We start from the raw sequence: 14872 nt of genomic DNA on the forward strand, positions 1-14872 counted from the left end.
TATATTATAATGTATTATTATATTGTAATATATACAATATAACATAATTATAAATTGTAATTTATTTTAAGTTACATAGGAAATTATCAAAAGAACGCATATAATAACACAATATAATAAAAGTATATTAAAATTATAACATATTTATTTCTATAAAATATTTATTTCCAATTATTCAAAATGTTAACAGCTTGTGTTTTTATATATCAAAGAGGCTGCAATAAGTTTAGGAAATTTTTATTTCAAAATTCCACGACCGCAAACATTTGCCGTCCAGTTTTCTGGTATAAAAAAAATATTGAAATAAAAAAATTTGAAAACAATGCTAAGCCAACGATTTAATATTACTTTTTCGCGAAATTTGATGTTTGCATTTTCAATTATGAAATACAAAATCGTAACAAATTTAGTTTAAAGTTTGAGTTTTAATTTCGATCAGATCTATTCATTAATTTCGTGTAACAATCCATTTTTGCCTAAATTTATTAATTAATTATATTACAAATATTTTCATATTTTTTTCATATTACTACCGCTGCAAAAGTCTTACCGTTATCTCTTATGTCAAATGGATGTTAGCGAATGCATGGTTCACTGATAGAAAGTCAAAACGATCCTCATCGCAGAGTTATTTCCTATCAGTTTTTATAAGATCGATCAATGAGGTTTGATGCGATGCCTTGTTAAAAACTAGAGGTTTCCATTGAATAGGATTTTCTCGACGGCTTCGGAAAGCAATGAATAGCTATTGTGTATCGATAAATCTCGACTCATTAAATAAGTAAATTTCAATTTCAATTTCGCTTGCTTTTGGCGAATTTTTTAACAGATAGTTACAAAATAATAATAATAGGTATATTTTATTACTTAATTTTTATTTATATATGAATAATATGGAAGATCATGTTTTCTCGCGTAAATTTTAATGCTGCGCATTGAAAATGATGACGATGATAATTTGATTCGCTGTTGAAATTATTGCTATTGAGAATAGTCCAAAAGATTCAAAATTCGTTTCTTCCTATAATAGGATCCTTGGCATTCGGTGGGTCGTTTTAACATTTCTTCCCGGATCGATCTCGCCGGGGCCCGATGTAAAAACAGAAAGTTGCTCTTCACCTTTAGAATTTTTTTTTTATAATATTCGATTGCAATCTAGTAAAGAAATTTTAAATTTTTGGTCAAATAATTATCGTTCAGTTATTGAACCGACATATTTTATCTTATTTTTGATCGCAATTATTATTTCTTTTTAGTTAATCTTTGGCTTACATCACAGCTTCATTTATCTTCTTACTTAGTAAATTTTCTTAAAAAAATCAAAATGTGCCAGTACAGCCTAAATATTTTATTTTACATTAAAAACGTAATTGATAAATTTATTATTTTTTATTGTTTTGCTCGCAGTTGCATTAGCGTTTAATTTATTTTGTAATAAGCAATTGATAAATATTGCAATATAAATATAAATAATCGTCGTCATATGTGACCTAAAAGCTACATATTTTGTATTGTATACGCATTTTAGTGTAATTCTCCTTTTTAATTATTTATATTATTGTATGTAATTATATTTTATAATCTCCACATATGTTATATTCTCTCTCTATCCAGGTCGAGCTGGTTTAGAGAAAAAAAGTCTGAGTAAGAGAGATACTGTGTAGTTATATTTATTATTTTAATATTTTTAAATGAAATGCAAAAGAAAAAGAATAAAAATACAGTAATTGAAAGAATAAAGAAAATAGAGGGTTTCATCAGTGACTTGGACATGTTTTAAGAATACCTGAAGAGAGATAGTTTCAAAAGGTATTTCGATGAATACTACAGGAAGCACGACAAACTCCTATGATCTTGGGACGAGGGAATGCCATAACAATTCATGGACTTGAAGAAGACGCCATGCATTATACAGAAATGCATGGTGATTAGGGAAGACAGTTTACAGCTGGTTAAAACCTGCTAATAATATTAATACTAATATTTTGTAATTATTTTTTATATTTAATATAATTATATAGAGAGTCTTAAAAAAATATTTTAATATTATGGTGTTATGAAAACTATAAAAAATTGTGTAAAAAATGTTTATTATATTATAGTGAAACATTCAAAATTAATTTTATACTTAAAAAATATTAATACATGTATCAAAAATTAATTTACTAACTAACAATAAGTATAATCAATAATATAGAATATAATACTTGAAAATTATTTTAATATACATATAATTTTCTTTCGAAGCCAAAGATATTCATAAAATTTATAATATCATTTTCTTTGATTTAATTAGATACAATCTCATCAGAGAAGACGTAATAAATAAAATCAAACTTGTAAGAGAGACACTGTAATGCTTCAATGTTAAAAAAATGATAAAAATATAATCAATCTTTTTCTACATTTATTGCTCGATAATTATTATTTTTCATGAGAATAAAATATTAATTAATCAAAACGTTGACAAAAATTTTCAAGATATATATATATATATATATATATATATATATATATATATATATATATATATATATATATATATATATACATAGACGTATACATGTATTATGAAGAATATTTTGAATTAAATTTTGTCACCCATGCATTAACCTAAATTCAAAATTTCTAATGCAATTAAGTTTGTAACAGTATTACTCCCCAGAACGCTCGGATAGTATTCAGCCGGGATCAGGGCTTGGTAGGTTTAGAGACATGAGATGCGGTATTTAGACGTAAAAATAAGAAGTTTATTTAATTGTAAGAGTGGGTTCCGTGATCACCAGCGAAATATACATGTGTGAAATGTGTGTGTGTGTGTGTGTGTGTGAATAAAGTGCATATAAATGTCCCGTGAGCGCGGTGATAAATATAATTAAATAATAATTCTTGCAATAGTGTGATATTATATATTATTATATTACATATATATTCACGATATATTTACATTACACAAATACATTATTTTTTTATATTACAAGTACATGGCCAAGATATATGACAAATACAGAGATTATGTCAGAAACTGCACGAGATTAAGGACTTGTTCTTATCGATATAACACAGTCTCAGAATTCGCCATCCTGTCGCACGGAAAGCGACATCGATTTCTTGGATTTGGATGCTCAATAGTAGTCCGGGCACGAATCTCGCGCGTCACACCCTGTCGTCTTTCCTTACCCTTGTCTTGAGTCCTTTTCAAAGGACTGTCGCATCTAACCGTGTTACACTAAGAGATGTCATTTTTTTCCCCTCTGTACGTTCTCGCTTTTACCGCGAAAAAATCTCGGTTACATTCACCACCGATTGAGAGTGATTTTGCTGTCACTCCGAGACACCGGCTTTTATGATTAATACGTTCCTTTCGGTATCGAAAAAAAAATAACATCCCTGTTATAAAGGCATCTTTTTTTCTTAGATATCTCTGCTAAATAACTCAAGCGTAAGTTTTCGATTTGAAAAACTTTCCATACTAAAGAATTCTCAAAATTTTTAGAAATATATCTAATGCATATCTGATGCAAGATGATATATCTTTGATAACTATTCGAATTAATTTTCTTTCTCAACAAATATATCGCGTTTAAGTTCGCGAAATTATTGCAAATAGTGATGTTTATGTAGAAATATAATAATAAGAAAATGTCATATTTTTTACAAAGCATACAGACTTTTGTAGAAAAAGTATAAAAAATTTGTAAAAGTGAGAAAATAAATATATATTAATAATTTAAACAATAATTTGTAATTATGTTTAAAAATAGATCCATCATCTAATTTTGAGTTGTCTATAATTATTAATTATAGTTTGATTAGTAAAAGGTTTAATCTTATCTTTATATAAGAATTATTATAAAAACATTTTTCTTTATTTATTGTATTATTATAATACTAATGATAATAGAAAAAATATAATACGTAGTAGTAATATATTATATATTATATTCTTTTTTAAAAAATAGTAAAAAAAGACATCAAGTATGATTATATATATATTTAAAATTATTTAAAAAAGCTTACATTAAAAATAATTGTGGAAAATAGTTATTTTATACAAAATTATTTAATAGTTATTTTCTACAAAAATAATGATATACATAAGTAGGTTGCGCCAACTAAGAATAAAATTTTGTGCAATTTTAAATAATAACACTTTAATGGAAAAAAATGTTGTACAAAATAGTTGTTTTAATTTTTTTTTACAAAAATATTAATATTAAAAATTTATCCAAATATTAAAAACTGAAAAATAATATAAAATAAACGAATAAAAGAAATTTAATTAAAAGAACTTGGCTCTGCTGAAGAATATGCTAATGAAATTTCCCGAATCTATTACTAATACATTCTTTTAATTTCTTGACAAAACTCAAATATACTAATAAAAGATTCTTAACTGTCCAAACTGTCTGTGTGTAGCTATAAACGTTCTTATATCCGGTTATATTCTTATATCCGGTTCTGTCAGATCCTTTGCATCCTCGGAATGTTAGGTTAACGCGCGCTTATCATTTCAACAGTGTTCTTGAGTTTTTACACGAACAAGTCTTAGAGAAGACTGCGTCCTCGTGTCGCAAACGAGAAGCGGATTTCCGCTCGACAGCTTTGTGGCCGGAGGCGACCAATTTCCACCCCCTCGAGGAGCCGCACGACGCCCCTCGCGCGTTGACTTTGCAAATATTTAACTCCACTTTCCAGCCACTTCGCCGTCCAATTATTCCTCACATCTACTTGAGCGATAAAGTTGTGCACGTTTCTGATTTTTCTCCGGAAAAATATTGTCGGGAAATTAGTGCGGCCTTTCTTGGCCTTTTCGCGAAATAGGAAACTATGCAGTTTTGTTTTAACCCTCCGTCGGCATAGTGGTCCTTTAAGATCCAGTCCATCTTTTTCTTGTAATATTTAGAATAATAATGACGTGCTTTGATATCTCTTTTTTAAAAAAAAAAAGAAAAAAGAAAAAACTTGTTTGGGACTGAGATGACGCCTAAGAACATTAATGTATAATTGTTTATTCTGAAGGAAGAATAATTTAAAATCACGTCTTTTACGACTTAGGGTGCAGATCACGTAAGTATTCCTGCAAATTAAAAATTTTGATTTTTTTCCTATTTTACATTCCTTTGACGTTAATTTCAAAGGAGACACAGACACCTTTGATAAGCTATATAAGAGTTATTTGACAGCTTGTATTACTCAAAGATGCCTTTAGATCTATTTTTTAGTATGCTCGATCAAGCTGGTATCAAATATTTAATTTTGTATACATTTCAAGAAGAACAAAATAAAATAATGATTAAATCTGGTGCAAAAAAATTTCATCATTTTTTCTCGCAAAACACTTGATTTTCTTTCTTACAAAAATCTTCATTTTCAGGCGTTCAAATAATTTAACTTTTTAAAGTCAACATTATTATACTATTTTCTTTTCAAAGTACACATCCTGAAGTATTGTAGTCTGGAAGAATTTTTTTTTTTTATTTAAAACTTATAAAAGTTATGAATTTTTAATCAAAATTACATTTTTCTTCAGCTTCTTATTCGGATTTAAAATAAGTAAAGTACAATCCAACTTTTACGACGATAAAAACTTATTGTTAAAGCTTTCTCAAGTATATGAGACTTGCTTTGGACTTAAAAGATCCAAAGGTTGCCGACAAAGGCTTAATGCACAAGTCGCTATGAGGAAACGTGACGTATATGAATTATATATGACGCATAAAGTTAAATAAGACACTCTATATTCTCAAGTTGGGGCTTTCTTAAGAGACCAACGCGCTGCACCAGGGGATGACACTGTATTAGAGGGGTTCATTCGATTTTGCGAAAGCAAAGAATAATGTTGCGAGAAATAATGCTGGGAGGAAAGAGTTTGTTAACGAGCGTAACTATGCGGTTAAAGTGCGAAGGCGATGTTGAATGCGGGAGTGAAGCTCGGGAGGAATTTCGCGGGAGAAGAAACTCTTTGCGCTGCAGCTGCGCCCCCAGTTTCCGGAAATTCTCGTTAAAAAGTTCCCCCATTTCGCATTTTCGTTCCTGCATTTTCCATCCTGTGTAGCCGTCCATCGAGCAGCGGAGATTCCTCCTCTCGCTGCGAATCGGAAAATGCGATTTATTCGCGCGCGCGCACGCGAACCAATTGTCAAATAAATCCCGCGAATTTATCGTATTGTTATTTATCGACAGCGACATTTACATCCCGCGTTGATTTAGTAATCACTAATTTGCGGGGAGAAGCACAAAATTGACAAGCTCATCGGCCCGTGCAATTTTTACAGTTAATTAATATATCAGATCGGAGTCGTTTCAAATTAATAAAATCATTTCTATGCACCATTCTTTAAAATTATTATAGAAGTTGATAATCACGCGGTTAACGAGATACATTTTACTGAAATTAATTTAATGTATGTTAATATTTGTTACAAATTAAAAGTAAAATGTACAGATTAATTAATATAAACAAATAATTAGTGATAAATATAATATAATAAATAAAATTTGCTTTAGAATTCTATTAAATTGACGATAGATTCGATAACCATTTTAAATATATTAAAAAATAATTATATATATCGCGCAAGCCTGTGAAAATATAAATTATGCAACATAAAAATAAATGACTTTTTCTCTTGTGTGTTTAATATTATTACTATAACGAATGAGCTCAGAATAATTATAAAAATGAGATCACAGATCCAAAAAAAAATCAACTGGAATATAATTGCGATATTAATCAAAAGAAAATATACAATAATGGTGGCCATTCTGTTGATCGCTAAAACACATGGGACCACTTTTAAATACGGCCATAGGAGAATTCAATAGATAGATAAGGGAAGAAAAGGAGTTGAAAACACAAGAGGAATCGCGAGGTTACAGAGCGCGCGTCGTCTCCGACAATCCCGGACTCGAACCAACGACTCTCCACCGGTCGGTGAGGGAGGAGGATCGATCCCTCCTGCCCTATCGACCACGCCGGGGTGCACTTCCGCCCATGGCCCGTGCGCTCGAGGGTGAGCGACGCATGCGCAGCCGGTGGCGAACGTCGTCGCCTGACGCCAGTCTGTCGGGGGTCGAAGTGTCGGCTACATCGGGTCTGTCGGGTCGTGGTTGGTTTTCCTCCTCGCATATATAACCGCGGCGTCCCAGCAAGCCGCTCTCTCACCCTCTATCGCGGTATAATATACCTGACGCGCCCGCCCCTCTCGCGATCCCGTTGTCACGCGAGATTTGTGCGGATCGACCAGGTTGTCGTCGACGACCGTCGTCGTGTTACGGTGTAACGGTGCCAAGGAAGTAGGTGGTAGTTTGCTAACGCGGGGAGGGGGCGAGAGGGTTAGAAACGCGGGGAGAGGAGGAGGAGGGGTGGTACCGTTCGCTCTTGGCTCAATCTTCCTTCGCTACCTTTCTCGACCGGGATTTTTCGGCGCGCCGGCTTCACTCGCGAGTGGTGATCGTGTGTGTCTCTGGCTTCTTCCTAGCAAGCAAGGGAACCTTCGGTCCGGTTCGACGACTCGAAACTTGAAATTACTTCGGCGCGTGCGATAAATCGGCGTTATCGGCAAACGATTTGCCCCCCCGACTCGACGAAAGTTTGAAGAAATATATATCCCGGGATTGGCGGGAGAGGAGGCTGGATGATCCTCGCGAGGAAATGTGCGGAAGGGATTTTCTACGATGATGATCGCGCGCGTGACTTTTCCAGTAGTCCGAGTGTTGTGTTCCCGATGATCTCAGTGATCGATTGGGAAAAGTGTCTGGCATCTCAGATTTACGTGGAGTAAACGACCAAAGGGATGATCCTAATTTTTGTTTTCGTCTACGAGTGTCCATCTGGGAAGTTGGATCCGTCGATCAGCGGAGTGCGATTTTAATTCAACTAGGTTCATCAAATATATATATTGGCGAGCTGTTGACTTTGCGAGAATAGTGTCTTTGAGATTTGCATTTTCCACCGAAGCGATACTGGAAGGCTAAATAGCGACGCATTTCTCGAACTCCTTTTACTTCAACAACGGTGCGCGCTTTAAGCTTCAAACAGACAAAGCAGCTGAAGAATTTCCAGTAGCACTTTTATCGACCACATTGGAAATTTTAGGATCTTTAAAAATAACAGTTTCACATATTTTCATTGAAAACTGGAAGAGTATCAATTTCTTGGGTCAGGTGAAATTGTTTCTCTCAGCGAATTAGCTTTATAAAGGAATTGTTTTTGCTGAAAAAAAATTGCCAAGACGAATTCTTCGTTCGATCGAGAGAGACTAGTTTGATAAAATACGGCTCTCGTTAGCTTCGATCCGTCCAATATAAAATCCCGAGTGAGAAAAATTATATCTGATATTTTTCTTCCTTTGCTCGCCAGAATGAAACAATGTTGCAAACATTCGAGAAATGGCTTCCTTCTAAACATGATTAAAGTCGGTGCGTTCTATCTTTTTCGATGCATTAAGCACGTCATAAGAAATGAGATTGTCTTTGTGTGAGTGACAAGACAGACAGGCGTGTGAACTTGTCCTTAACTTGGGCAGACGTGAACTAGAAATTCATCAAGACGTTATTACCTTCGTGAAAGTTTTAGCGAAAAGATCCTGCTTCAATGATTAAAATGTTAATCCATCGAGGAAAGGTGCGAAATTACCTCGGTGACAGAGTGCATAAATAAACAGTTTACACTTATTGTTTTGCTTAGACGTTCAATGGTAAACTTACAACGATCTCTTTCATCTGTAGGAAACCTTTATTGTTCGGTGAAGCGAAACAAGACGGTAGATTTACAAATGATTAACGCTCGCAATTCGATGACAAAGCAGATGATAATTAAGTTTAAAAGGCAACAATAACGAAGATACATTAATCGTCTTCACCATCGCGTCGGCGAAACATCTACACTTCCCCAACAATTCCAGTTGGACATCCAACTAGGTGTAGGTACGACCAAAAAAAAAAAAATATAATACAGAATAATTATAATTTCTGCATCGTTGAAATAAAGGAAGATTTATAACTCTTTAACAAAATGTTTCCCACATAAGCTCTTTTTACATCAATTGCGTCGAAGTAGATAATCGAGGACGCAATTGCGGTTTATTTTCTTCTGGATTATTTAAATGAAAACAATAGAAAAATACAAATTGAAAGGGTCATGGAAAATCTACTGTACCTCATCAGTCCTTTGCCGCCAAATATGGACTATTTATGCTTAAAATTTTTAATTAAAGACAATAAAGAGAGTCTTTCTTTGTTTTAAAATTATGGGAAAAAAGCCAGGACCAGAAAATTTATGTTAAACAAAGCTTTAGAAGAAGCTATCGATGAGATAAGAGTAAACCTGTATATCAGCCTCTACCTTTTATCAAGATTACCTCCAACATATTGAGTATCTATCCAATAAGATCCAACAGTCATCGAACTCTTAATCTCGAAGAAGATTGATGCATCGAGGAGGTGAATCGGCTTCTGGGAGCCGCGAGATGGACCAGCTCCCTTACGTTCGCACTTCCGGCGGCGGTTAAGGAAGGGAATAATCGCGACGGAAGGGGAACAGAGGGAAGGCGGTATGAGAGCCGCGAAGAAGTGATCGTCGCGAAGGAGGTGACGTCGGTGACCGCGTCGAAGATGACGTCACCGATCCTGGCGCTGCTCAGCTTGATCCTGGCGACCGTCGGCGCCGAGCTGAGCTCAAGGATCGTCCGGACTAAGTACGGCGAGCTCTCGGGCGTGATCGTCACCCTCGATCGGAACCTCGAGGGTGTCGAGGTGTTTCGCGGGGTGCCTTACGCCTCCCCGCCGATCGGCTCGTTACGCTTCATGCCGCCTGTCACTGGTGCCCTTTGGCACGGCGTAAAGGTCGCCGATAAGTTCGGACCCGTCTGCTCCCAAAAGCTACCCGAGATCAACGATAAGATGCCCAAGGGCAGGGCGGAGTATCTCAAGAGGTTGTTGCCCTACCTCAAGAACCAAAGCGAGGACTGCCTGTACCTCAACATTTACGCACCGGTCCAAGGTAAAAGTAATCCCTTTCTGGTTTTTTTTTTTTTTTTTTTATTAACGTGAAAGAGTCACGATATATAAACAAAAGCAGCTGTTAAAATAATTGAAAGTTGAAAAAGATATACGAATGCTTGATTAAGGAATTAAATGGTAAAATCTATATTCTTAGTAATATTTTAATACTAACCTATAGACAGCACACAATATTTATACAATATATACAAAATAATTTATAATAGTTTTTTGAATACTTTATAAATATTTATTATAAATATCCCGACAAATATCTGAGAAATATTTACAAAATATTATTACAAATATTTAAGCTATATTTTAATAACATAATTTCTTTTCTCTTCAAGTATAATATATATATATATATATATATGTATATATAAAATATGAAATATAATATATAATATAAAAAAGAATATATATATATAAAATTTAAAATATATAAAAATTATAAAATAAAATATAAAATATGAAATATTTCTATAATATTAAAAAGACATAAAGGATACAGATATTTAGAAATATTTATCGTATAAATATCGTATGCTGTCTGAATATAGCAAGTCTATAATTGTAATATTTAATAATATTAAACGCATAATCTAAATTCAAAAAGTTATAATTATATTTTATTAAGTTTCGATAAGAAGTGTCGCTTTGTTTGTCAAATGCGTTTATTATAGACCGTATCCGAAGCAAAAGTATGAGAAACAAATAAAAATACGCTAGAATTCATCCATTAGCTTTGAAGCATCCGGTGCAGGATCGGTGCACTTTGATACGCGACTAAATAGTAATCAAACTGCGGATTTAATTTTATTTTAAACGGATGAATCAAACGAGCTCGCAGAAGGGGACTCGAAGGATAAAGTTCTATTATCAGTACACAATTTTCCACGGAAACGGATTCGATAAACGCGTCCATCCATGGACAGATAATCCCGCACATTGGGCGTAGTTTATTTTCCAGATATCCAATTTACTTGTACAAATCGCAAACGCGCGCGCGGGATATAACGCGCGCGCGCGCGCGGGGGTCTCTTTTTATTTCGCCTGTAAACTTGTGTAATCAACACACAATAGTTGTACAAACGCGAGGGTGGGAAGAAGGGACGGGGCGGGGGGCGGGGGGAGGAGGGGGGGAGAGAAGCGTTTGATATCGAGTCAAGTTGCGAATGCGCGCCGACCCCATTTTACATCTCATTCGCCTTTAGCGGGTGCATCGGCGGGGAGGAGAAAAAAAAGGGGGTGAGGGTGGGGGTGTACAACTTGTAACTCCAATTATCGCACAATAAGCGATATATACGGACGCTCATTTCGCGCAAGGTACTCCACCGCCGGCGATAATAATACATCCGCTTCCGACGGTGGTTTAATGATTTTCCCTCCCTCCGCGAAATCCCTCTCTCGCGTCGATGTAATTCAGAGTTTTAAGATGCGATTTTAAGCAACACACGCGAGACGGGTGCACGTTTCGCATAAAGCCAGTATATATTCGGGCTCTTTACCCTTGTAAAAGCGGAGATAACAGTAGAGCTTCGAGGGAAAGTTAATAACTTTCCTTTCTGCGAATATTAACGTAAAATACAACTAAAATCCCTCTTCAGACTTTCTTTGATTTGAATTAAATTTTGAATCAACTATTAGATTCGTTAACTATTTCTCTACTCTGCGAATATACAAACGTAAAATAGAAACTAAAATATCTTTTGACATTTCTCCTGATTTGAATTTATTTTTAGAATTTATAATTTCATACATTTTATATTTCATAATTTATTTTCATTATTTTTTGACGATCGTATCGACGATTCGCGATAATTTTTTGCACCTGTTAAAAATACAAAGTCGCCATTTCTCATGCACTTTTTTATGGCAGGAATAATTTGCGAAATTTCAGATTAACAAGTGAATTAATTAATAATTAAATAATTTTTTTTTAATTAATCACTACCCAGATAGCAAGCGCACGACATTTTGACGTCAAAATATGGTCAGTTCGTACCAAATATGACGTGATGTAATGACGTAGAAATGACTGAAAAATGACGGACTAATGTCACAGACCGATGACGACATTTCAAGACGTTAAAAAGACTTCATGGTCATTTTAGACCTATTAGTGACGTTTTAATGACATATTTGATCATGAATCTTTTTCTCTAGCGTGAACTCGTGAAAAGTGAAAAATTCATTCACAAATATTAAATTCGTTAATGAAACTTTACACTTTTCACGAGTTCACGCTAGAGGAAAAGATTCATGATCAAATGTCATGATCAAATCCCAGGTTATAGAGGAAATTCATGTTAGGGCCCTGAGGTATAGAGAATTGTGAATATCAAAATTATACACAAAATTGTTTGAATAATTTAAGATATTATAAAAAATTAAATGACTTTTTAGTTAAAAAATAGTAATACTTAGGCGATTTATAATAATGACTTAAGAATCACGATATTATGACGTTCTTTTACAACATCATTAAGACGTCACAAAAAAGACGTTTTAAATTAGACATTATTTGGTCACGTGACGTCATTGAACCAGAAATGACCAGTTTTCAACGTCAAAATGACATGTGCTTGCTACCTGGGTAATTAATTAATTTTCTGAAAACGGAAATAATTTGCGAAATTTTTTTGATCAACTTTTGCAATAGTTAATTTTTTAGATTATTTAATAATTAATTAACTTTCTTGTAACGGAAATAATTTGCGAAATTTTGGAGTAACTATTGAAAAAAATTAATTAATAATTTTTTTTTCTCCGCAAATATATTAACGTAAAATAGAAACTAAAATCTCTTCAGGTTTCATTTGGATGCAAAATTTTAATTATTCAATTTTACAATATTTCTCTGAATATCGACGATTCGCGATGACTGCGTCGAAAATACGAAGTCACCATTTCTACGAATTTTCCCTACAACTGGAATAATTTGCAAAATTCTTGCATCCTGAACGTAACCTCGTTAAATCGGCCAATTATCTTGCGATCTCTGAAAAAGAAGGCTCGGAAGAGGAAAGATGGCGGTGTTCCTTTGTGCACCGTCTTTTCTCGTTTCTTCTGCATAGGAAATGTTGCCAGAGAAATCCGTGTCGATTCTTCGTCATGCCTTTTATCGACGTTTCTTAATGACGAAAGTGAGCTTTGCCATATTTCCCGCGAAAGCAAGGGGGTGCATTAATCCCGATAGGAGGTACATCAAGCTCGCACGCGAATCACTTTAATGTCGGATAAATATAAAGTGAAGTATATGGGATGAGAGTACGCTGCGATATCAACTTGTGAGACGCGCACAGTCTCGTTAAAAAAAATGGTTAGCGTTCTGTACTCTTTGAACGACGGAAAAAAAAATGAGAGATGAAAAAACTAGAGTTTTTACCTTCCTAATAAATATATAATTTACGTATAATTAAACTTTTAAAGGTATATTTTGTGTATAAAGTAACAGTGGTTTAAATAAAATACAATAGAGCGTAATTAGATATAAAATGAAGGCAATGAAAATGAACTGGATTAAAATTAAGCATATAACGTGAAATACGAAATAAAGGAAACTTATAATTCGCTATTGTAGAGAACAGTGTTTAAACTATTCAAGCGTAAAGAAGAATGGGAGGGGAGATTTAAAAATGTAATCCCCCTTTCTCTTTCCCATAAAACATTTTTTACGAGAGTAGGAAACATATTCTGATAATACGGTCGGACACTTTTGCATTTTCTCTACCTTGTAGAGGGTTACATATAGCCCCAAGTACTGGCAAAGTTTTTCACCCGTGTATTGCAATGGCGGCTCTAGTACCTGGTGGTGGTGGTGTTACACGGTGGGAACTTAATAAGAAACTTTATAATCACCTCGTGCTTAGAGAGATTAAAGCTCGCGAGGAGGAGTAACTTTCCGCGCGGACTTAAGTATCTAAACTAGATAATAGTTTCGAAGAGCCTAGGCAAGCCGATCAATCTTTGCTATTCCGGAACCAGACACTTCGAAAATACAACATTGATTCAATTAATAATAATAAAATTTCTGCCGAAAAGTCCCGTCAAGATTCCCTCACAAAAGTCTGAACATCGAAACGAAACGACTAAATTTTTTTTTTAATTTTTAGCTATAATTGGGTCAATAAGATTTAACGTGAAAATGTGACAAAATATTACTTTGCCTTTTTTTTAATTTTTTGGCAGTAAAGATATGTAAAATTTTAATTAATACAAAATCTAAAAATGTTTTATTAATAATTTAATATATATTTAATATTCTTATACATAAATTTTGAAAAAGAATTTTTAATTTATATTTACAAAACGCTTACTTATACTCCTTGTCAAATTTTTAATTTCATTTCTGTAATATTTATAAAGGTATTATATGAAAATGACTACACGTGCTTTTTGATTGGTTTCGCGACATTCATTCTGAAAATCTGTTGATCAGCAAAGATTTTTATTAAAAGGTTCCTAGGTATCGGATGGGAAAATTCGTTTGGAAAATCCTCTATATATCGAAATGGGGTGAAAATTTGCGAAAATCGGCGCGTTCCCGAAATTTTGTACTATTTCAGGATAATAATTCAGCGAGCCGCCATTGTCGCGCGGTTCCAAACAAAGAATCCACGAAAGCGACCATTAATTTGCCGATTTGAATGGGAAGTGTTATTTTATAGCCCAGCGTTCGTTTCCCATAAATCGCTTTGCGACCGCGGAATTCGCGCAATCCTCTCCATCCCACTCGTTGGTCTCCACCATTGCGATTTTCCTACATTATTTTCTGCACGCTCTGATCCCAAAAAAGGTTTTGTTGTGATCCTAGTTATCCGATTTACGCCGCAAAGTTAATCCATATTCAGGAATTTTGAAA

The 14872-nt window shown here is 34.0% G+C and overlaps 1 protein-coding gene across 1 annotated transcript in view; it reads left to right on the plus strand.

Annotated features, from left to right (window-relative positions):
• Positions 1-7075: 7075 nt before the first annotated feature.
• Nlg3 (Neuroligin 3) overlaps positions 7076-14872 on the plus strand; it is a 181484-nt gene continuing 173687 nt past the window's right edge. Inside the window, exon 1 of the mRNA XM_072907326.1 lies at positions 7076-10006. Within this exon, the coding sequence (XP_072763427.1) occupies positions 9619-10006 (388 nt within the window). The 5' untranslated portion in view covers positions 7076-9618. The remainder of the gene's footprint in view (positions 10007-14872) is intronic.

Source organism: Anoplolepis gracilipes, chromosome 15 (assembly GCF_047496725.1).
Source record: "Anoplolepis gracilipes chromosome 15, ASM4749672v1, whole genome shotgun sequence".
Lineage (NCBI taxonomy): Eukaryota > Metazoa > Arthropoda > Insecta > Hymenoptera > Formicidae > Anoplolepis > Anoplolepis gracilipes.